Here is a 25931-nt window from a genome sequence, read left to right as displayed (position 1 = left end):
TTCATCCTTTGCAGCCAAAATATTACCCATTGTCCTTTTCCCATAAAACAGTAAAATAATTGGCAATTTCTTGTTGTGTACATTTCAAGTGGTTTTAGTGGTATGTAATAATTTTCTTAAAAACGAAACCATAGCTACACTGAAATATTTTTCTATGGTATAAAACAACTACATGTAGTCTACAGTTCATTTTCTGGTTTATATACCGCGATTACTGGGATTCTCCCGCCCAGGGGTACGCCAGAGATCGATAATGACCAAGCTTCCGCTTCACCGACCACTAGAACCCGTGGCGGTTTATCGAGATCAAAGGTGAAGATAACAATGATCAATCTCATAAATCCCATAAGCAATACAAAATATATATATATATATCACTTTGAAATAGAAAAACACCATGGCAAATAACGATAGCGAATTAGGCATTTTAACAATGAACTCTATTGATTTTGGGTTCACATTGTCAAACTGGACATAGAAATATATTTTCTCCAACAAGTCTTGTCCACTCAATATCCTTTGCTTCACACACATCAAACTTTGTACATCTTAAGGAGTAGATGACCCCTATTGATTTTGAGGTCACATGGTCAATCCACTGTGGACATTGGAAAATATTGTCTGCTCAACATTCTAGAATCCTTTCTTTGACAGACATCAAATTTTATACACTGGTACATTGCAAGAAGATGAACCTTTATGATTTTGGGTTCACATGGTCAAAGGTCAAACTGGACATAGTAATATATCATCTCCTTTATATTTTGAGAATCATTTGCTTGGTTGGGACCAAACTTGGTACACTGGTACAGCCTAAGGCATAAATAACCCCTATTGATTTTGAGATCACATGGTCAATCCGCTCTGGACATAGGAATATAATACTGTCTGCTCAATATCTTGAATTGTTTTGGCGCTACTTTCAATGACATGATACATGTGTATAACCCTTTTCAATTCCACACTGGGGGGGGGGGGGGGGGGGGGGGGCATACATGTTTCTGAAACATTTCTAGCTAGAAGGAGCAAAAAACCTTTTATTAAAATTGTAAATTTCATGATCCGAGGGGTAGGGGTATTGGTTCCAAGTTGGGACCAAAATTTTAGTAATTATTGTCTTTATCATTTGAAAGACCTCTATCTTAAGGAGCCATGATTTGGACAAACAAGGGTCCCCATTTTGTTAGGAAGCTTCCACACAGGTTTCATCTTTTCTGGCCCGGTGGTTCTTGAGAAGATTTCTAAAAGACTTCACTCCAATTTTTGCCCTTTGATTATCTCCCTTTAGAAGGACAGATGACTCTTCATTTGACCTTCACCAAACCAAAGGATACTACTCTGTGTCAAGTTTGGCCTGATGGTTCTGAGGAAAAAATGAAATTGTGAAAACTTTACACTGCTATCTAAGCTAGTAATCACCTTCAACTCTACCAGTATGTGGCTAATAACCCAGTGTAGTGTGAAAACTTATTCTGTACAAAAAAATCTCAAATTATTGTTTAGTGTGGCATTGTGACAGGCATATAATACACACAAGATTTTTCATATCAAAATTTTGTTAGAATGTGAAATATATAAAGTGTACATGTCATTTTGGTTTAACTTCACTTCATTCCAAAGATATATCTTATAAATTGGCCAAAAGTTAACTTCAATCCTTAAATATTGAATTTATCTATCACTTTTCAACAAGTGTAGCCTTACTCAAAAGTACTACACCTACAATGACACCCACTTAAGATTAGATTCCTCAATTGGTCACAGATAAGTGAGGAAGGAACAAATAAACAATTCACTTTAAAGTAACTATTTCCTCAAATGCTTTTAAATCTTTTAAATATTGGTCACATCAATGTTCATACACCAGCACAAAACATTTCAGCTTTAGTCTTTTATTATGCTAGCAACCTCTACATTTACATCTTGTAAAAATTGTGTAAATTATAAAATTTGACCTTCCACTATCTATATGGCAGTAGGCCTGTACCTCCCGACTGGTACAGTTATACTTAACAGACTTCCTTGGGCACGTTTGTCCGACACATCTTCCTCTTTCTGCTCTCCAATAGCTAAGTGTTTGAGTGTTTGACGCTGTACAGATCACGTAAAATTTCTATTTACAGCTCTTATTTCAGTATTTATAAAAACCCTTATTGAATCTCTTAAGTCATGTCCACTTCCTCCACCTACAAAGAACAGTCACAACTTATCACTATCAACTCAATATTTTACAATATGAGTAATCAATGCCACAGAACAATTAAAACCAGTTAAAATACATAATTGTATCATCAAAAAGATTGCATTTAATTATTGGTCTCTTTAACAGTTTTATAATCAACAGTTGCCAGCAGTCCACACATCTTCGAAATTTCTAAACACTTCTCCTACCTGTTCCCCATAATACATCTCTAGGATGTGGTTAGCACCGGTCCTAATAGATTCATTGTTGTGGTACTCTAAAGCCTCCAGTTTAACCATCCCTTCACATTCCTTCTCAAAAATTTCTCTTCCCTGTAAATTTCACAATTTTTTTGGACAAATATAGGGAGTCATGACTCTAACTAATCTGAGATATAGAAGTAATTTCAAAATTCAATTCTCTCTCCATCTCCCTCTCACCTTTGGGATCATTTTCAGTGTCATTTCACACAGCACCAGTGCCAGATTTAAGATTTCCACATCATGAGACTTCAGTGCTGGGGCCACACACTGTAATAGTCCAGAGTCCACTAAATGGTTGCAGATGTCCTCACCATGACAACCTAAGTTACACAACAGATACAGAGCCTGCAAAAATAATGAAATAATTTTAAACCCCCCAAAAATTGATAATATATTTCTAAGAATGCAAAATTAATGAGGTGTGAGAATTTTGAAGTTTGTGATTGCAAGATCTATAAGTGATGTGCATGTATACACAATCAAATATTGCTCTTCATATCTAAGTTTTAACAAGAGCAGCGCTATCACCTCTTGAAGGGTACATTCAAACTTGTCCATATTTTAAATACTCTAATAATATATCTGATTGATTGATTGAATATCCTTTAATGTCCCTCTCGAGAATCTTTCACTTATATGAAGACTTCAACATTGCCGGTGAAGGGCTGCAAAATTTAGGCCTATGCTCGGCGCTTATGGCCTTTGAGCAGGGAGGGATCTTTATTGTGCCCACCTGCTGTGACACGGGACCTCCGTTTTTGCAGTATCCCCCGAAGGACAGCCCCATTTAGTTGCCTCTTACTGCAAGCAAGGGGTACTGAGGATCTATTCAAGGATCCCCATGGAACTAATATATCTGAACTTCTCATTCTTTAACCCTTGACTTTCTAAACATGCTATGGGACTTTTGCCTTCTGTCTGCAAATTTACTAAATATAATCAAACTAAACACCATTCCACATGAACTTGATCTTAGTATTCTTGATGACACAGCTGGTCATTGCAATCTTTCTGTTAGACAACATGTACAAACTTCTGCTATTCCTGTACTACAAAGTTGAGACTAGGACAAAATCTGTGACATTGACTTTCTCCAGAATTCCAAATGACGTTCACTGTCAGAGGAAGTAGCACACAATTCAGATAGAAGCAAGCTTTGTGTCAAATATGAGCAACTAATATTTCTACTTGTATCTTACAAAAATGATTTAACATAATTTCCCCAGTGACCTTAACAATGAAATTATGACAACTTTACCTGAGGTACATATAAGAGTATTTCATGTTTCTCTGTTGACAAAGCTATGGGTAATACTAGTAAATTTTGTTTATTTCATGTTTCTCTGTTGACAAAGGTATGGGTAATACTAGGGAATTTTGTGTATTTCATGTTTCTCTGTTGACAGAGCTATGGGTAATACTAATAAATTTTGTGTATTTCATGTTTCTCTCTTTGACAGAGCTATGGGTAATACTAGTAAATTTTGTGTATTTCATGTTTCCCTGTTGACAAAGCTATGGGTAATACTAGGGAATTTTGTTTATTTCATGTTTCTCTGTAAACTGGTACCCTGTTGACCTCACTTCTCTCATGTACAACAGGTAAGCGCCAATTGTTGACAACCAGGCTTTGGGCTGTATCATTATCTCACGCGTATAATGAGAGTTCCTTTCAAAACAACAACGACGCTAACTTTGACGTCACAGTCTACTACACTACGTTACGAATGTACAGTGAAGTATGAAGCAGGAAACTTCATAACGTAGTGCGGTAGACTTTGACGTCATAACTAGGCTACAACGACTCTACCATTCGGGATTTCTCCAGTGCGACATGAAAATCAATTGGCCAATGAAATCGGCTCATTTGGGCTAATCAAAGTACCACTTACCCGTTGTTTGTGTGTTGCACCGATTAGCGGGGAACCAATTTAGTTTCTCTGTTGACAAAGCTATGGGTAATACTAGGGAATTTTGTGTATTTCATGTTTCTCTGTTGACAAAGCTATCGGTAATACTAGTATATTTTGTGTATTTCATGTTTCTCTGTTGACAAAGCTAGCTGTGGGTAATACTAGTAAATTTTGTGTATTTCATGTTTCTCTGTTGACAAAGCTATGGGTAATACTAGAGAATTTTGTGTATCCCAAATGAAATGGATGTAACAGCATCACATATGGAAATGTTCCAAAAACAGTCACTTATCAAAATTTTGTTGAATTTTTGGGACCATTCTGCATTACTTCCATTTAATAGTAAAAGACAATGGCATCTATTTATGCATACCTCTGTTTTAATGTCAAATGCTGCAGGCACCTGTTCCAGAATGTGTGGAAGTATTGGCCCAAAAGTAACTTCCTTACAGACAGCAAGATCACCTAGTTAGCATAATAATACAATATAATAATATAATTATATAATCAGATAAGGTAATCAATGAGTATACCATGTAATCATTCATCAGAAGAAAAAAAATATATGGTTTTGCTCTAGACTCCTTATTACATTCAAAGAATTCAATTTTTGTGAGAACTTGTACAACTTGCAGTTATATCAGGCCCACAGGAATCCTTTTCAAGATTGGGGAAGGGAGGGTACAAAAACATATTTCCACTGATTTTCTACATGAATTTCAAAACTCTCTAAAAGTGTTTACCTGTCACCTACATACACAGTAGTGTTTACCTGTCACCTACATACACAGTAGTGTTTACCTGTCACCTACATACACAGTAGTGTTTACCTGTCACATACTCAGTAGTGTTTACCTGTCACATACACAGTAGTGTTTACCTGTCACATACATACACAGTAGTGTTTACCTGACACATACATACATACACAGTAGTGTTTACCTGTCACATACATACACAGTAGTGTTTACCTGTCACATACATACACAGTAGTGTTTACCTGTCACATACATACACAGTAGTGTTTACCTGTCACACACACAGTAGTGTTTACCTGTCACATACATACACAGTAGTGTTTACCTGTCACATACATACACAGTAGTGTTTACCTGTCACATACATACACAGTAGTGTTTACCTGTCACATACATACACAGTAGTGTTTACCTGTCACATACATACACAGTAGTGTTTACCTGTCACATACATACACAGTAGTGTTTACCTGTCACATACATACACAGTAGTGTTTACCTGTCACATACAAACACAGTAGTGTTTACCTGTCACATACATACACAGTAGTGTTTACCTGTCACATACACAGTAGTGTTTACCTGTCACATACACAGTAGTGTTTACCTGTCACATACACAGTAGTGTTTACCTGTCACATACACAGTAGTGTTTACCTGTCACATACATACACAGTAGTGTTTACCTGACACATACATACACAGTAGTGTTTACCTGTCACATACATACACAGTAGTGTTTACCTGTCACATACATACACAGTAGTGTTTACCTGTCACATACTCAGTAGTGTTTACCTGTCACATACACAGTAGTGTTTACCTGTCACATACATACACAGTAGTGTTTACCTGACACATACATACATACACAGTAGTGTTTACCTGTCACATACATACACAGTAGTGTTTACCTGTCACATACATACACAGTAGTGTTTACCTGTCACATACATACACAGTAGTGTTTACCTGTCACATACATACACAGTAGTGTTTACCTGTCACATACATACACAGTAGTGTTTACCTGTCACATACATACACAGTAGTGTTTACCTGTCACATACATACACAGTAGTGTTTACCTGTCACATACATACACAGTAGTGTTTACCTGTCACATACATACACAGTAGTGTTTACCTGTCACATACATACACAGTAGTGTTTACCTGTCACATACATACACAGTAGTGTTTACCTGACACATACATACATACACAGTAGTGTTTACCTGTCACATACACAGTAGTGTTTACCTGTCACACACACAGTAGTGTTTACTTGTCACATACATACACAGTAGTGTTTACCTGTCACATACACAGTAGTGTTTACCTGTCACATACATACACAGTAGTGTTTACCTGTCACATACACAGTAGTGTTTACCTGTCATGTTGGAAAGAACCCAGAGAGTTTCTTTGCGAACATGCCGAAGGTCAGAGGTCAAGTATTTACAGAGACATGGTAGCAACTCTGCATTCTGCATTGCCATTCCTGTGTACTGGTCTGGTCCACTGCATATGTTTCCAAGACAACGCAGTAAAGGTGTCACTGCCTGATGACAAAATCATAACATGTTTTTGACAAAAATTTACATGATCTTAAGAATATCAAAAGTAAAGAAATCAAACAATATGTGATATGAAAGATGCAAGTTCCCACTCATTGTCAGAAACCCACAGTCGGTCGCTCTCCATTAACCTACCGTGGGATACAACGTCGATATTTTCGCATAACTCATTAAAATGCATGACCTTAAGTGACCTATCAATGACCAATGGGAATCGCTATAAGTATTCACGGAACTCAAAGTGTCAGCTGTAATAGTGGCGCCCATGAAAGTGTGTGTGTTTTGTTGTGCCACTATCAAAGATATATAGATGAAAACTCCAGATTTGGCACCCAAAATGGCTGGTTATTTTGGCTAATACTTCACTTTCACATGTGCCCCCTCCCTTTCGGAAATCCTGGATCCACCTCTGGTATGTTTATTATCATCACTGCTTCATGGCACGTGAATAAAGTCAGTCATGCATGATACAATTTAAAAATTAAATGCAAAGAATTTAGATATGGTCTTACAATCCCGTTCACGTCATTTTGTAATTAGCTTAGGGCTATTCCAGAAATAAATACATGGGGGGGTCGGGAGGCACCTTTTGTATATACCAAGCAACCATAAAAAAAAATAAAAAATTACCCCATGACCCATCAAATTAATAAACTCATTTTACAATGACCCATCTAATAAAAAAAAAAACTAACCAGACCCACCACAAAAATATTTTTAAAAATGAAAACGGTACAAATCTCGCGAGGTTTTCGGGACAAATATTCTAGTCAATGACGCAGTAATGCCTGTGCGACATTGTATCACAGTAGTTCTGAAGAAACGATGTCACATCAACAATCAAAGGCATCTATGGCGGGAATGTTGGAAAGATTGGGAGTCCAAACGATGCTATTATCATGAAATGGGTATGGATATGTTTTCCACGAATCATTCGTCTTCTAATGGAGCCCGCGCCCGGAGGCCTCTATATCACCATCACACCGACTGATAAATATAACGTATCGGTACCCTCGTATAAATCAACTAAGGTTTGCCTATTTTTATTAGAAAACGGAATACCTATTGCTTTCAAAATATTCCCAAAATCGATGCACTGTAAACTGTAATAATCTACAGAACAGAGTTCGCCGCCATCACGTCCAAAGGGACCCTACTAAACGCGCCTCTAATTTGAAGAGTGCCGTAATGGAAAGTTATGCGTTGCAAAGAGCGACAACTCTAATAGTTCTATGTTACTTCCGATTTCCGATTTCGAAAGCACGTTTTCAATTTTCCCTCCGACGTTTTGTAACCAACACGACAAGAGCGACAATAAAAATATTCTGAAAACTCAACACCCACGTGGCACAAAATAAAACAATAGAAACTACCCACTACCCATAATAAATATTTTTTTAACAGTCCAACCACGGACCAATTAAAATATGAGAAAATACGACCACCCACACAAAAAAATATCGTTTGCCGCCCGACCCCCCCATTTGATCATTTCTGGAACAGCCCTTAGGTGAAACATCAATTGTGTTTACACGAGAGAGGTATGTAAAGAAGGTCACAATTACTGGCTCAAATTGTGCCGACAACACAACTGGAACAAATTACGGCAGTACTTAATATACCTACATGTATATAAACTGAAATACCAAGTCCATTAAAAATACACATTGCTCCCGTATGATTATAAAAGTGGCGAGACTACAAGTGCTGAACATGTAGACCTGTTCATAGACTCGTACGCAGTAGTAAACGTTTGGTAACACAAGCTTTTCCCTCCCCAGTCTTTATAGACACAAATACCCCCTCCGCTTCAATAATGCAGATAAAACATCTCGCTGAAAGTTTTGTAACTTGTCCAACTTAAATGTAGTCAAAATCTTCGCTTCAAAAGCATGTTTTTCAATGCACCCCAACACTTAAAAAAGGGGCTTTTTCATTGGTTCAATATCGCAATAAGGAATGGTAAAGCGACCAATCGCATATAGAAGCCAAGACACACCTTCCAGCAAAAAATATCGTTTTGTCCAACAGGAGGTAAACGGAGAGCGACCGACCGTGGGTTTCTGACGATGGTTCCCACTTATAACATTCCTATTCTACCAGGCTTTTTAATACATAAAAGTGTTACAGTGTATAGGTAATATTGTAACAACAATTCAAGATGTGTACCCCCCCCCCCCCCCCCCCATCACCATTGATAATTTGAAAAAGCAGGTCTGTGAATCATACCTGAGCTTTGTGGGGCAGTATGTCTGACAATGTCACAAGCAAACTAACAACCTTGGTAATCACTCCATTACTTGATAGCTGCTCCAGAAAGAGCCCACTGAAGATAAACAAACCTACATTACACAGGCATCAAGTAACAAGTAATGTCTGTCCAAGTACTGAGAGAAATCTACGTAACACAGGCATCAAGTAACAAGTAATATCTAACACAGGCATCAAGTAACAAGTAATATCTGTACAAATACTGAGAGAATCTCCCCATTATTGTAAAGGTTTCTGATATGTTGTCCATGACATTGTAGGTTGTCAACATCAAAGGTCTTAAATACCAAAATAATTTAACAAAAGCATTGGTTGACAAAACAGGTTCCCAGTATTACAATAACAGCTTACCTAGTTGCAAGGTAAGTGAACACCCACGATACTTCGGCTAAAACATCCAGATTTTCTTGTGAATATGACAAATGAGAAAGAAGGTTAGGAATCACAGAGGCCTGGATCATCTCTCTGAAAGCAAAGTGTTGCAGAAAATTATCAGTTTTGTTTTAGTTTGATATTCATGTTTTAATCACAATGCTTTGAAAACCTACTTGCAGGTGTCTGTGGATTCTTTTGCCAGATTTGATAGAGCAAACGCTGCTGACTGAACCACTGAGGGATGTGGACTCTGTTTCAACCAAAATATGTCATTTATGTAACGGTTTTAACAACTGATGAAGGAAATTTGAACACTTTTTTATTCTAAACATTGCAAAATTAATGAATATCAAACTCCATTTTCTCTTTGAAATTGCCATATAAGTTCAAGTGCCAGTAACCATTTTACTATTTTGTTTCTGATTTTATTGTGGCAGGGTGATCTTTATATCTAATTGAATTTTCTACATTTTTCAATACTAAGCTGTGCTATATTAATTGAATGAAATCTATTCACAACATTCTATTGGCCAGGTTGGTTGTAGGAATTCACTCACTAGCTAAAACCAGTTTAATAACTTTTTCTTCTATAAATAAGTTTCGTGGGCTATTTTCATCAGTGCGGGAAATTTGTTTTAGAGGGAGTAGACCTATACATGTAGCTGCCCGTTGTGCCACACCTTAAGGTATATATTTGAAATGTTTATTATTAACTGATTGATAATTATGTACGTTGAACTATTTTTTTATCAGTATATTTCTCTACTATGAAATGACCGTTTTTTGATCAAGGACTATAAATTTTGTTACTTTTTGAAGTAAAGTAATAAAGTCGATCATATACATTTCATTGGAATATTTTGACTTCTTTAAAGGGAAATACGAATATGAATTTATGTAATTGTATATTTTGTTGCATATGTAATGTGGTGTGTGATTTGTTAATTTCAGATCTGCCATTGCCTTTAGTTGTTAATAAATTTAATAAAACCTACGTCGCTTGGTTATATTATGAACTGTTAATTTTTGCACAAAGAAATTTGTTTGTTCACAAAATTCCTTTGGTTATTTTTGACCCAAGGATGTTTGTGAATTATAATTTTAACAATTTTTTTTCCTTCAAAATATTCATGACATCATCGTATTAATCATCTATTAAAAGCTTTGATAGTCTGACAGTTTTTTTCTCTCTTGACTTGCCTGCAGAAGTTGTACAAGAGGGGGGATAACTCCTTGTGCTTGTAAAATCTGTCTGCACTCAGTACTGTCCCCTGCTAAATTTCCCAGTGTCCAGGCACTTTGGTCCTACACCAATACAATTAATTAAATACTTATCTCTAATTGCTAGATGTTGAACTTTGAACACTTGAATCAATACATGTAGGTACATTCCAGCAATGCAATAAATTGCACTATTCATCAACATTTCTTTAGTCCGTGAATTGTTGTACTTTTCATATTCTATAAATATCACATATATCAAACTGCTCTCTTCATCAACTATTCTTGTTGTGGAAATACAAATAAGAGGCCCATGGTCTGTGATGCTCACCTAAATCAACTTGGTCATTCTGTTCCTTAAAAGATATTAACTGTCTTTAACTCCAATGACAAATTCTGACCCCATATTATGACCCTAACCTAGCCACGAAGTTAAGACTTCACCAAACTTTAATTCACACAACATGGAACTTCTTCAATATCAATACGACTAAGATGGCCTTGCTGATAGGGATAGGAATTTTTGGAAGATTTTTCCAAGATTCATGACCAGGGCTATTGCTAGTTTTGGGACAGGGTCCCAATCCCTTTAGATTGGGAATTTTACATTGTAATGGAATTTTTTGTTTACATTTCTTCAGTTGCCATTTCTGGTCTTATAGTGGTTCTTGAGAAGATTTTTTTTATAAGATGCCACCATATTTTCACTATTTCTTACTTACCTTGTCTTTGAAAGGGGTGTAAACCTTCAATTAAAACAATTTCATATCTCCTTTACCCAAGGATGCTTTATCACAAGTTTGGTTAAAATTGGCCATGTGGTTCTGGAGATGAAGTAAAAAATGTTACACGTCTAGAGATGGACAGATGGATGCTGGACAAAAAGTGATCTTTCAGAAAAGCTCACTTGAATTTTCAGCTCAGGAGAGATAAAACAGGGTGGGTGTTACACAGTCTAATGCCTGAGGTGATTAGGACAGCCTCAGATAAATTAAAAAAATACACAGAACAGGTGCAAATTTTGTAAGTTTTCTTCACACACTGAATAACTAAACCAAAATTTTAAAATGGACACATAAAACACTTTGATCAATATAATATTTCATGTGACCTGGAGGTCATAGACACGAGCTCTGCTCATAGTTTGGCCGTGTCAAGCTCAAGATGTAAAGAATAGGTTGTGATTTGCTCCTTAACCAAATGCTTGGTAAAGACATAAGTCTTTTGGACGAGACCTTACAAACGGTGTTACTGTATCAGGGTAACAGGCCCTAACTGATACAACCTAAAGTGCCATGCACATGTCTAAATTTGTGGCACTTCTCCCACAGCTGGTGACATCTCAGTGGCAATGAAAAATTCTCATACGCCATCAAAAACAAACAATAAATTATCAAACATATGAATACATGTACATTGTAGAAACACATGTACAGTGTATGTGTACCTGAACGTCTTCTCAAAGTCGTAATTTTGAATAACCCAACACATCAACTAACAAAAGATCTGCAAGGCGGGGTGTATCCCCTTGGAATGAGTGTCTACAAACTTTTTCTATAAAGTCCAATAGTGACCTTGACCTTTTGATCCTAAAATCAATAGGGTTCTTGCTACTTTGATAACAAAGCTACATAATATGAAGTATTGAATCAATCAAGCAAAATATGTGGCCTTCTTCTATGAAGTCCCATAGAAGTCAATCAAGCTAAAAACAATAGTGCCCAATATGAATGTTGTTATCAGTCGAGCACACCTTTAGGTCACTCGCTGCACTGCCTGTAAGGACTACAAAATTTACCTGTAACTGATGAACTCCACTGCTCAGGTAGGTAACCAGGTAAGGGGCCACTTGTTTACAAATGATCATTGACTGATCGCTCGTTCCCGCGGAAATGTTAGTAATGCACCATGCTGCCTCCAGTTGTAGGCCAGCATCACTTCCAGTGTAAATGCCAATAAGTGTGTTCAAGGCATTTTCAACCCTTTCCAAAAAGTAAATGTAATAACATATTTCCTTTTGATATGCATGATATAAAATACATATCTGTCTTTTGCTTTTAAAAATGGAAAAATTATACATGCATTATGGTATATTGATTTGTATACTTGAAAAATGTGTCAATGAAGGCTGTTCCTTGGGAAAACGCTTGTTGAAGTGCCTTTAGATTCTCATGTCTGTGGGCTCCTGGTTTTTCTAAACCCTTTGCCGCATTAACAACCTAAACAAAGAAATTAATGCATCATAAGAATACAAATTTTTCTCATATTTGGTCCATTTTTATACTTTTCTTACGATTTTAACTCACTTGACCCCAAGGTCAAGGTAATGAGATCAAAAGCTTTGATACCACACGAAAAGTCATAAGGAGGAATACACATGTGAAATATGAAAGCCCCATCACCAACCACTCAAAAGTTATGGCCTAGTTTAAAGCTTTTTTAAAAGTATGTAAAACCCCATGATCAAGGTCATGAGGTCAAAACTTTATTACCAAAAGGAAGGACTTGTCACTAGGAATACACATGTCCGTGTTTGCCAAGCTCTCTATTTTGTATTGCTTATAAGAGTTATGAGATTGATCACTGTTCGTTATCTTCACCTTTATAGGAGTTATGAGATTGATCACTGTTCGTTATCTTCACCTTTATAGGAGTTATGAGATTGATCATTGTTCGTTATCTTCACCTTTATAGGAGTTATGAGATTGATCACTGTTCGTTATCTTCACCTTTATAGGAGTTATGAGATTGATCACTGTTCGTTATCTTCACCTTTCATGTAAAACATAAAAGTCCTATCACCATATTCCACATTCCTCCGTCCTAATTTGACAAAGACACAAACGACTGATAGGATCTTTAAATATCCCCTGGTAAGTCTCCAACAAAGGGATTTGCTTCCATTAAAAAATGTTGTAAACACAAATTAATATTTTAGCAAGAAGTTCAATGTTTTTTTAAAGGGAGCAAACCCTTGTGCCTCCAGACTGACCAATGTACAAAAATAGGGCACCGCTAAACCGGTATATGATATACCCGCATACATTATTAACCAAGGAATTTGCACAAGTAAGAAAGGATTATCCACAAAAGGATTTCATCGAAGTTGTAATAACAATGCATTTTGCATTAAACAAATCTAAGTCCAAGGACTGTAACTCCTTCAAAAATAGTGGGACAGCATTCCCCTTGTAATATGCACATCTACACATTGTGATCCTCCTTTGTACTACGTTTCATTGAAATCCACTAAAGGGTTTAAGAGGATTTGTGAAGACAAGATACTTGCATAAAATAAATCTAAGCCCAAGGGCCCTAACTCTTTCAAACATAGCGGTGCTGCATTCCCCTTGTAATATGCACATCTCCACATTGTGATCTTTCTTTGTACCAAGTTTCATCAAAATCCCCTGAAGGGTTTAGGAGGAGTTGCGAAGACAAAGTATATTGAATAGAAAAAAATTAAGTCCAAGGGCCACAACTCCTTTAAAAAACACTGAACAGCATTCCCCTTGCAATATGCACAGCTCCAAATTGTGATCTTTCTTTGTAACAAGTTTCATCAAAATTCCCTGAAGGGTTTAGGAGGAGTTGCAAAGACATGATAGTATTTTGAATAGAAAAAATTAAGTCCCAAGGGCCACAATTTCTTTAAAAAAACATTGGACAACATTCCCCTTGCAATATGCACAGCTCCACATTGTGATCTTCCTTTGTATCAGTTTCATCAAAATCCACGAAAGGGTTTAGGAGGAGTTGTGAAGACAAAGTTAAAGGGACAGACGGACGACAGCGGTATAGCATAATACGCCCGCATTTTTATGCAGGCATATAAAAACAACTTACTTCATCATGCAATATTTCATCTGCGAGATCTTCGCCACCAACAAAGCGAAATCGCTTAGAACTCAAGAGCTTTTCTTTCCTGTCTTTACGAAGGGCTGTAATTGAAACAATCAGGATGAGATACGTGTACAATCATTTCAGGACTCGAAATTAGCATATGCCTGTCACTCTGTGACAGCATTGTTTTAGTCAGTCCGAATGGACTGGTCAATTTTCTAAAACGTCATTTTTGAAAACATACATATGTACTTATGAAATTTTGATTACACATTTGGCATTCCTCTGTAGATATCGACAAACCAGATTAGTAAAATATATAAATCTCACATAAGTGTTACAATATTGTCTAAAGCATATCAAGTAAAATTCCATTATTTTATTTTAATAACATTAACGAAATATGTATAATTATTTCTGAAAAACTCTGGTAGACTGGACAGTAAATATTTTTGTGGACTGGTTGAAATTATATCCTATCAGTCTGGCTGGATTGGTGACATAAAATGTTAGTTTCAAGTCCTGCATTTAGGGTAATCCTAATCACTATTAAATTTTGAATGCAAACACTACAACCAACAAGTTTTTTATGGAAAGTCGGTTTTATGAGTTGACAGATCTATGATACAAATCGAGTCTATCTTTTATTAAACGACCTTGACGAATACCATATCAAGAAGACTGCCTTTTTAGTGTATTGAATTAAGTAGCATGATTTACCCACAATCTCTAAAAGTAGATTTATTTTTACTTGGTACGTATTCTTGTTGATTTTGAAGTTAATAACATCCCCTCTGCACACACACGCTGCAGAAACACAGAGGAGGAACAATCAGGATAAGATCATTCATAGCATTTACCACAATAATGGTAACAAGAGGCCCACAGGCCTTATTGGTCACCTGAATACTAGTGAAAAAGTATCGCTACTTCCATGAAATCTAGAAAAAATTTCCTGTTCTGAATATCTAAGCTAAATTCTAATGTTTAGCAACAGTATAAAACAAGATGTGTTCTTAAAACTTCACTGCCCTCAAAAGTGCATACACTGATAAAAGGCTTTAAATAATAGGTGTATTAACATTAAAACATCAAAATATATGACTAAGGGCGAATTTGTTGCTCATAAACTGGCTAAGGTTTTGGTTTATGAGTTTGAAACTAGTTTTCAAACCAGTTTTGGTTTCAATTTGGTTTACAGCAAAGAAACAAATGAACAGTTTAAATCTAAATTATTACACATATGACAAATAGTAAAATATCTTGCAGCAATGATTCTGAAAGTCCCCGATAATCTCTGACTCGAAACTGCATACCGCACATTTCAAAACCACAGGTGATGCCGTCGCCACACAGGCACTTGTTTCTGTAAATAACTTACGACCTCTGTATACTAATACAGTGTTTTCCCTAAGAACCGGCCGCCGGCCAAATTGACCATTTCAAACGATTTTCTGGCCGGTTCAAATATAAAAAAATCAAAAAATAATATGTTGTCAATTTCAGTGTGTTGATTTACACGATCGATCTTTGCAAAGAAAGTATGCGGTAGCAATTGGTTGGTTATAAATATCTTTCATATTTCTTCCTTGTTTATGTTTTTATCGAGAGCTTTTTGAAACGGCGATTTTGATTGGACGATATTTTAAACTCTCACCTTGCGCGTGAGAAGCACATGGCAGTGAAAAATAATGAAGCGTCGAACGAATACATTACATGATTTCTTCCAGTCAAAACATCGGAAAGGTGTGTATTTAACACCACTGTGACTAACTTGTCCGAGGTAAAAATGTTCAACCCTTTGGTACATGTATATATTTAAAAATGTAGGTTAAAAAGTGGCATATGAACAAGGGTCATTTTGCCCCCTGAAATGCCTCAGAATGCAGGATTTTGCGTCTAATTTTCCAAGTTTTCATGGGGGGAATCCCCATATCCCCCCCCCCCCACCGGCCTGTTACAATTCTAAATGGGCCTGTTCAAATGAAATGAATGGAAAACACTGTAATAATAAGTGTTATTATTAGTATACAGAGGTCGTAAGTTATTTACAGAAACAAGTGCCTGTGCGTCGCCATGCTGGATTGATTTCCCGCCTCTCTCGTAAACCGAATAAACTGTTCCCAGAGGCGGTTTAGTTGGTTTAACGAACTGGTTTAGGTTTTGGTAAAAACAAATAAAAAACCAGTTCTGGTTTTAAACTAGTTCAAAAAACAAATGAATAGTTTACTAAACTGATTCGAAACTAAAACTAGTTTAAGCGCAACAAATTCGCCCTAATTTAGACTCATCCTAAAGTCATAACCCTGGGTTATGAAATTCACCATTTTTTGTACATCCTTTTCTGCTATTCCTAAGTATGCATTTAGATTGTATATAGTATCAGCAAACTTACACATAAATACTAAATATACTAAGTTCGGCCTCACCCTGGGGTCAAAACCCTTACTCTGGGGAAAATCAAATTTACAATTTTGGTAAAGACTACCTGCTCTATCTATTTAGATTCAATCTAGTTTCAAAAGCACTAAAGAAAATGTTATTTAAGTGTTTTACACAAAAACACTATATAACAAGTTTAGCCCCGCCCTGGGGTCAGAACCCCTACCCCGGGGATCATGAAATTTACAATTTTGGTAGAGGCCTTCCTGCTCTACATCACTATGCATTTAGTTTTTCTTACATGTGTGTGGTTCTTGAGAAGAAGATTTTTGAAAATCGGTCATTTTTGGACAGTTTTTGCCCTGCCCCATAGGCCCCTGACGTGAAGGAATCCTGAAATCTACAATTTATGTTCTCCTTGTTCCAAATATATTTCATACCAAATTTGAAAAGAATTGGAATGATAGTTATCAAGAAGTTAAAAATGTCTATTGTTCACACATTTAATAACTGACCATTTGCCCTACCCTGATACCAAAACCCCTATTCCTGGAATAATCAAATTTACAATTTTGGTAAAGGAATACCAGTTCTTTCTAAATATCTATTTACTTTCAATTTAGTATTAACAGCACTAAAGAAGATGTAATTTAAGTGTGTTGCACATAAACACTACATATAACAAGTTTGGCCCCACCCTGGGGTCAGAACCCCTACCCCAGGGATCATGAAATTCATAATTTTGGTAGAGGCCTTCCTGCTCTACATCACTAAGCATTTAGTTTTTCTTACATGTGTGTGGTTCTTGAGAAGAAGATTTTTGAAAATTTGTCATTTTGGGGCAGTTTTTGCCCTGCCCCTAGGGCACCAGGGATGCTGGAGTCTTGAAATTTACAATTTATGTCCCCCTTGTCCCAATGATGCTTCATACCAAATTTGAAAAGCATTGGACAGATAGTTATTAAGAAGAAGTTAAAAATGTTTAATTGTTAACGCACGACTGACGACAACCAATTGCAATAGGTCACCAGAGTTTAAAAATATGTGATTCGTAATACCTCAAACTGTAGGGTGTTGCAAATGTAGTGTAACATGAAGGGAGAATCTGCAACGGACCAGATCAGGATATAAACCTGGACCCCCTGAATCTCTAGTCAGGTGTTCTACCAACTGAGCTATCTGGCCACTGGCGATTGAACCCAGCTGACCACTACATTCCTCCCTCCTTAAATGTCTTCACACTTGAAGATATCAACCAAGGATCTTAATCCCATGGCAGGCATTTTCACCTGCCAGTTCCAGGGGCTGGTCTACGGCACCAAATGTAACAGGCAGGGAGAAATTCAACAGACCAGACTGGGATTCGAACCCAGGCCCCCTTGAATCTCTAGTCATGTGCTCTACTAACTGAGCTATCTGACCATTGGCAATCGAACCCAGCTGACCGCTACTGTGACAGTAGTCATACCTTTTTATACTTCAATTGATTGTATCTTGTTTAACGTCTCTCTCGAGAATTTTTCACTCATATGGAGATGTCACCAAGACCGGTGAAGGGTTTCAAATTTAGACCTTTACTCAGCGCTTACGGCCATTGATCAGTGAGGGTTATTTAGCATGCCACACCTACTGTGACACAGGACATCCGTTTTTAAGGTCATCTCTGAGGACCTGTGACATTCACACCTGATGCCGAGCGATTGGCGATGGAACTGTCACTACCTGTTTTAACGACTATTGGACTTAGGTCTGTCACGGCCAAGATTCAAACCCCGACCTTTTGCATGCGGGGCAAACGCTCTAACCTCTAGGTCATCACGATGGTTTTTTTTTTTTTTTTTTATATATAAATAAGTCTTGACAAAAACTTAATGCTCTTGGAAGCTTTAGGCCTATATGACACTAACGTCCTATCTAATACGTCATGCTTCATCCATCAACAACATTATGACATCGCTGAGAAATGTCACGCAGCATTTCCTGCATGCACATTTCTATGCTATTAGGATATCAAGTTCATGACTTAAATTGTTGATTAGTATACGTTTGGATATATTATAATTTATTACGTACTTTGCTGTGCTGATTGTTTGGTTGTCACACACGTGTGAATGTGTCGTACATAGTACAGTGTGAGAGTGAAACCCTGAGAATCGCGGGGTGGCTGTATGAGGTTTTTAAAAGTTGCTGCGCATTAAATCATACAACATGCACACAAAATAGAACCGCGTGGTTATCACGGAAATAGGTGTCATCGCTGGATCTTACACTTTGTAGGCCGTTCTTCACGATTACAATCTTACCCAATTCTTCTGCTTTATGTCTCTGTCTTAGTTTGGACACATTCTGTGCTCTATGTTTATACTGCGTCTTTCTATCCATACTAGCTCGTTATGATACGATAAGTAAGATCCCGATCCCGAGACATATACACTAATATGAATCCATTTTCTACTAGGCCTAGAATTTTTTTTTATTCAATTATATTTTATTTGTAAATATTGAATTTTGTAGATTTATTTGCCCATATAATTTTCTTTCGACTACGAATGAATGATGCCTCGTGCATATTGATATTTTTATTTGAAACGGGATCGATGTTTTCAGAAACGAAAGTAGATAAAATTATAGCGCCAAATATAAACTAAAAGTAGAAGTTCAGCTGACACCGACGAAGATGGTATGTAGATAACAATAAGTCATCTTCTCTCAGTGAAAAAAAGACGTTAAACGTTGCTTTATCTATTTCAGTCAAAAAAGCGTGGTTTAAGCGTGGAAGAGAAGAGAAGCAGAATGATGGAGTTCTTCTATGAAAAGGTATGTGACAATATCAAACAGGTTGGGAACACATCCCCTACAGCGAGACATTCTGTTTCAAAACCGGGGGTTTGATGGGCCACAATAAGGGATCAAAGTTTTACATACAAATATATAGGGGGAAAATCTTTAAAATTCTTCTTCTCAAGAACCTCTGAGCCAGAGAAGCTGATATTTACATGAAAGCTTTTTGACATAGTGCAGATTTAAGTTTGTTCAAATCATGGCCCCCGGGGGTCGGATGAGGGCACAATAGGGGATCAAAGTTTTACATACAAATTTATAGGGAAAATCTTTAAAAATCTTCTTCTCAAGAACCACTGAGCCAGAAAAGCTGATATTTACATGAAAGCTTTCTGACATAGTGCAGATTCAAGTTTGTTCAAAATCATGGCCCCCGGGGGCAGGATGGGTCCACAATAGGGGATCAAAGTTTTACATACAAATATAGGGAAAATCTTTTAAAATCTTCTCAAGAACCATTGGGCCAAAGAAGTTGACATTTACATGAAAGCTTTCTGACATAGTGTAGGTTCAAGTTTGCAAAAATCATGACCTCCAGGGGTAGGTTGGGGTCAGAATAGGGACTAAGGTTTTACATGCAAATGTATATGGAAAGTCTTTAGTTATGGGCCAAGGTGACTCAGGTGAACAATGTGGCCCATGGGTATCTTGTTTTAGCTTACCTGAGCCAAAGGCTCAAGTGAGCTTTTGTAATAAAAATTTGTCTAGCATCTGTTGTCGTCATTGTTGCCACAGTTAGCAGTGTTAATGTTTCACATTTCATCTTTCTCCAGAACCACAGGGGCTAATTTTGATCAAACTTGGCACAGGTGAAGGGGATTCAAGTTTGTTCAAATGAAAGGTCATATCCTCATCGAAGGGGAGATACATGTAATCAAAAATAAGGTGGGGTCATTTTAAAATCTTCTCAATAACCACCTGGACAGAAAAGTTAAAATATACCTAAAAGCTTCCTAACAGAGAGTAGATTCAAGTTTGTCCTCCCAATGGGATCCATTGCCAAAATGTTAATAAAGGCACCACTTCTTGGGTGTCAGGGCACAGAATATTGTAGATTCCTAAACATGCGCAGGAGAAACTTTTCTCACATTATCACCAGTATGAGATCGACTTTACCCATGTGAGACAGCCATGCAAGATTTTTCTGTCTCGCACTTCTGCGACGTCATTTGATTGTGACGGCATATATTTTCTATTATTTACGTTACACAGTGAAGCAAAATATTTTGCATTGTTTTCTTTAAAATTTAATGTATACTTTCTGATGCACAACCTTGGGTTTTTTAATTGACATTTGCAATGTAAACCATTTTTGGGTATGCTCTTTCTGTCTATCTAATTAGTTTTTGCATTGAAGTTCAAATGAGGATTTTGATAATTTAGAATTTTCTCAAGGCTCCTAAATTTATGCACTAAACTGTTGGTAAAATGGGAGAAAAATAATCCTTCATTATTTACTCGTGTGGGATAGGAAAATTCCACCTCTGGAACAAGATTCGCTGTCTATGACTCGGCAAAGCCTCGTCCTAGACTGCGAATCTTGTCCCATCGGTGGAATTTCCCCATCCCACACTCGTACTAATGAAGGATTCTTTTTATCACATTTTCTAGGGAGAAGCAAAAATTACTAGCATTTATTTTTACAGTGCTGAAATATGCAAGTCTTGATCAACAGTCCATTTGTGAATCCATGTTCTTGCCATTTGAGTCATTTTGTGTTATCAATTACTTGCGTGAAATAAGGACTTTGCTGTAGACTCAATTATGCCATGTATATCTTGATTTGAGGGAGAAAATAGTGAAATACAATAAAATGGCATTGATGATGTTGCATAACTATGGGACAAAAAGAAAATAAAAAAGTTACAAAGGAGCGAGATTAAATGTAAAGAGAGATCTTTGCCATCATTTGAAATGTTGACAGTTGCAGATAAGGTGTCAATGAGAGTCATACTCTTTGTTTATCAACCTTTGAGAATATCACTGAAAAGTAAATATTTGATGTTATTTTCTGATGCAGAAGGACTTTTTTCAACTGAAAGAATTAGAGAGACTTTGTCAAAAAGAAAAAGGAATCACTTCAATGTCTGTTAAAGAAATCCTTACGAGCCTGGTTGATGACGGGATGGTTGATACAGATAAAATTGGCACATCAGTTTATTTTTGGGCATTCCCCAGTAAAGCAAGTCAGAATGTAAGCATATTTGATATGGAGTTGTATGTGTTTTCATTGTTTTGAAATTAGTTAAGGTAAGAGTCCTTATTATTCTCTAATCTTGTTCTTTGAGTTTCGTTAAGTGTACTGCAGCAGTTCGAGCGATAGCCAAAATGTTTGTCATTTCTCAAATTAATGTGTCTTTCTTTTCTCTCTCCAGAGAAAACGAAAACTTGATGATTTGATAAACAGAAACAATGAGTTGGATGAAAAGAAAAGAACTCTGGAAAACAATATCAAAAAAGCCAAAATTGGAAAAGAAGACTCTGTGAGTTCATTCACAACGTCATAAAATTATAAAGGTTACTTTTAACAACTTGGAAATTTTTCAATATAAAATTTTATTATTGGTTTATATAATTGGAAACAAATGAATAATTTCATTGATATTTGGATTGTAATATGGTAATGATATTGACTTGAAATTAATATGAGTTTATATGTTGTACAAATGAAAGGAGTTTAAATCTGAAAGATAAACTCTGTGTTATGACTATAAATCTATTATATTTTTTGCCTGTCAATTATCTATATTGATAATTGTTATGTTTTTTTTGGTCTTTTGGTTTTTTTTTGCACAATATAGTGTGATGATTTGATTGTCCCCAATTATAATTGATTTTTAAAAATGGCACCACTAAACGGATGCATGATATACCTACATTTTACCATTCAAACCAAATCCTGATACCCAATCCCAACAGTACGAACACAATCCAAACCCTATAAAAGCATTTAATCTATTATAGTAATAAAGTAACAATTTTTTCGACCCAATCAATTTCCCTCCACCAAGGAGTCCAAACCTGAAGATCAAAACCCATATGCTCAGTCAATTTACACATCCTTTCACACATCACATCACTTGTGTCCCACCTCTTTTCCCCGTGCCAGGGGACAAAACGGGAAGAGCATGGACAAGATTTTTGGACCCACATTTACTCCCATATCCTGTCACATGCCACCAACCAATCCTTATGTCACAATGAAATGATTTGAATCTGGTTTGATTACAGGGGTGAGGGGCAGACAAGATTATGTGGCCAGATTGACAGACAACAGCACCATACCATAATAATATGCCTACAGTTTATGTTTCTGTACCTCAACCAATTAAATTACAATTATGATCGTCAATATTTCATCACAAACTATCATGTGAGCCTGCTTCATGAATACATGTATGACACAACTACATAATAAGATATACACTTTGTATATATATTTACAAAGAACTGAAATGACCAAAGACATGAACAACCAGATTGTCAAATTTTCGGGACAACCTGTCCCCTCTTCAGGACAAATGAAAATAATTACATAATGTGGCCATTATTTACTCCCATCCCATACACCACATACACCCTATCCTTGTTGTGGGCCCGACACTTGTAGGTATCCGGGTGTTGTTGGAACTTGGTGATTTTATATATATATGAACATGCAACTGTACATAAAAATATGTGTGATATATAATTTCTATTCACTAGGAGAAGCGATCTCAAATAATCCAAGACTTAGATGGTAAAAAGCAAGAGAAAGCCTCCTTATTAAAAGAAATAGATAAGTACCGAGAATGTGATCCCGAAGTTATAGAGGCAGTGCAGAAACAAACAGGAGAGGCAAAAGAGGCCGCTAATCGTTGGACAGGTAAGACACAAGTGGTCAGTTGATGACCAATCTGTATATGTTGAACAGGTAAGTCACAGATGGTCATGACCAAATTGTGAAGTTGACAGATAGTCATAAACAGTCAGTTCATGACCTAATTGTAATGTTGAACAGCTATGACATGAATGGTTATTTAATAAACTCCCGTAATGTCAAACAGGTTAAGTCATGAATGGTCAATTAATGACCTAATTGTAATGTTGAACAGGTAAGTCATCAATGGTCAGTTAATGATCTAGCTGTGATATTTAATTCAGACAGGTAAGTCACAAATGGTCAGTTAATGACTCACCTATAATGTTGAACAGGTAAGTTACAAATGATCAATTAATGACTGGACATGTAAATAACAAATGATCAGTTACTTAACTGTAAACGTTTTAGTTTTGATGGGGCGCCAGGATTGGGAATTGAACCTGGACATCACGGTTGTGAAGCGAGCGCCCCAATATAACTGTAACTTACAACAGGGAAATTACAATTAATTGGTCTTTTAATGATCTAAGTATAACATATTTATACCAGGAAATTTGCAATCGGTCACACAATGATGGAATTGTAACTTTGGAAAGACGAGTCATGATTTGTCATTTAATGTCCTTACAGATAAGACGTAAATGGTTATTTAAGGTGGCTCATCACACCAAAATTTTATTTAGTGGCTCGTTAAAACATCTCTTATGATTTCACCATCAGAAGAGTGAAACAAACTCTCCATTATTTTATATGAATTTTAAAAAATAAAAAATAAAATCTGGAGTAATAAAAGAGGTGTTCTGTTTGCAAAGAGATTGTAGAGTCCAAATGTCAGTTAGTGATCTAACTTGCCTTTAGCAGTTCATTCTGAAATGCTCAGTGAATGCGTTAACCATAATTTTGGTCATATAAACCACAATTGGTAAGTTAATAATTTATCTGAAAATTTTAGTAATTCAAAGTCACACATATAGTTACAAAACTATTTGTAAAGGTAGCTCATGTTGCTACTTATTATTTGTATTACAGTCAGATCACGTGGTATTACAGTCAGATCACGTGATACACGATATCACTAGGAAGTTAAATCGTATTATTGACCACCGACATGTGACAATATATTTTTGTGCCAAAAAGTTTTCATCTCTGTATTGCACTCAGTTTTACTTTATCACTGAGCTCAGCTTATAAGAGAGATTAAAGAAGAATCCTAAGCTTGTCTCACTGTTTTAATGGCTACAAATGATGTGCTACTCACTTTCTCTTTCAGATAATGTTTTCTCCATTAAATCATGGATTAAAAACAAATTTCAGTTTGAAGAAAGTGTGATTGATAAACAATTTGGAATTCCTGACGATTTCGACTACGTTGAATAAAAGTTTCTTGAAAATCATATGAATTTGTTTGTATTGTTAAATCTGTTATGCAATAAATATTTTCCTGGTGCAATTCATTCTTACGTGTTTTTTTTTTTCTTCTTTCAAATACCACAAAACTCAGAGAAGCCAAATGAAATGAAAGTGTTTTTAAACGAGCGATTAACAGCTGCAATGAGTTTGAGGATGGGCGATTTTTAGTACCAAACACGCATTATATCATTCCTTGAAGGGAATTTATATGTGCCGTATTAATTGGATATTATGACAGGAATACATGTAAATGTATGTGTTTTTTCATGCTCTATAAGTTGTACACTTTATCTTTATTGCATTCATTTCCGAGTGTTGAAAGCTAAAATTTTGACCTTTTGAATGCAAGGTTAAGAGCAATATTTTAGCCTTAACTTTGTGTTATGTAAAGAAGGACTCTAGTCTTTTATGTTTACAAACAAACCAGTGAAATGTTACTTTTGGAATTTAAAATATCTTATTTTTGTAGTCACAATTTAACTTTTAAATGACATGTTTTACCTAAAGAATACTTGAAATGCTATTGCTATTGCGGTATATTATTGTCCACGAATTTTTAAAAAGAAATGTTTGTCGCATTTCGCAAATTCTATGGTCGTTATAATGATCTAGTTTGCCAATAAAACCTATCATTGGGTTTTGCTGTCTGACTTGTTTCATACCGATTGTTAGGCCGTTCTTGGCACACTAATTTTGACTACGGAAAACTCGGTTTACCTGATCAAGATATAGGGCTCACGGCGGGTGTGACTGGACGACAGGGGATACTTGCTCGTGAATGTGGGAAGCTGACTTTGTCATAAAGTTGAGTTGGTTAGTTTGCCATTAACAGTTTTGCTGAATAAAATACCCAGAAATGAAGCAGACATGGAAGACTGTTGTCACGTGGGATATATTGATTCAACGTAGGAATGAAATGAGTATCGATAAAACGTCGTCGATGTATCTAAATGTCCAATTGAAAATAACAGCAAGACATATTTTCTTCTCATGTAGAAGGTTTTCAATAATTCTGCGTCATAAAGAAACAA

General features: G+C 36.3%; 2 protein-coding genes across 2 annotated transcripts; one reads left to right on the top strand and one right to left on the bottom strand.

The window, feature by feature from the left end:
- Positions 1-1876: 1876 nt before the first annotated feature.
- LOC125679741 (uncharacterized) lies at positions 1877-19215 on the bottom strand. Its single transcript, XM_048919205.2, has 13 exons — positions 19091-19215; positions 14409-14503; positions 12669-12781; positions 12361-12544; positions 10542-10646; positions 9515-9591; positions 9318-9431; positions 8925-9021; positions 6512-6680; positions 4732-4823; positions 2623-2790; positions 2392-2514; positions 1877-2186 (listed from the first exon to the last, which is right to left on the bottom strand). Exons 1-13 carry the CDS (start codon positions 19167-19169, stop codon positions 2163-2165), a joined length of 1440 nt encoding a protein of 479 aa, XP_048775162.2. The 5' UTR covers positions 19170-19215; the 3' UTR covers positions 1877-2162.
- A 116-nt stretch (positions 19216-19331) lies between these two features.
- Positions 19332-24940, top strand: LOC125679788 (meiotic nuclear division protein 1 homolog). Its single transcript, XM_048919254.2, has 6 exons — positions 19332-19467; positions 19539-19604; positions 21649-21822; positions 22004-22111; positions 23334-23493; positions 24761-24940. The coding sequence occupies exons 1-6, from the start codon at positions 19465-19467 to the stop codon at positions 24865-24867; spliced, it is 618 nt and encodes a 205-aa protein (XP_048775211.2). The 5' UTR covers positions 19332-19464; the 3' UTR covers positions 24868-24940.
- The last annotated feature ends 991 nt before the right edge of the window (positions 24941-25931 follow it).

The sequence above is a fragment of the Ostrea edulis genome, chromosome 1, assembly GCF_947568905.1.
Source record: "Ostrea edulis chromosome 1, xbOstEdul1.1, whole genome shotgun sequence".
NCBI lineage: Eukaryota > Metazoa > Mollusca > Bivalvia > Ostreida > Ostreidae > Ostrea > Ostrea edulis.
Note: the sequence above shows the minus strand (reverse complement) of the source record. Positions and strands in the feature narration are given on the sequence as shown.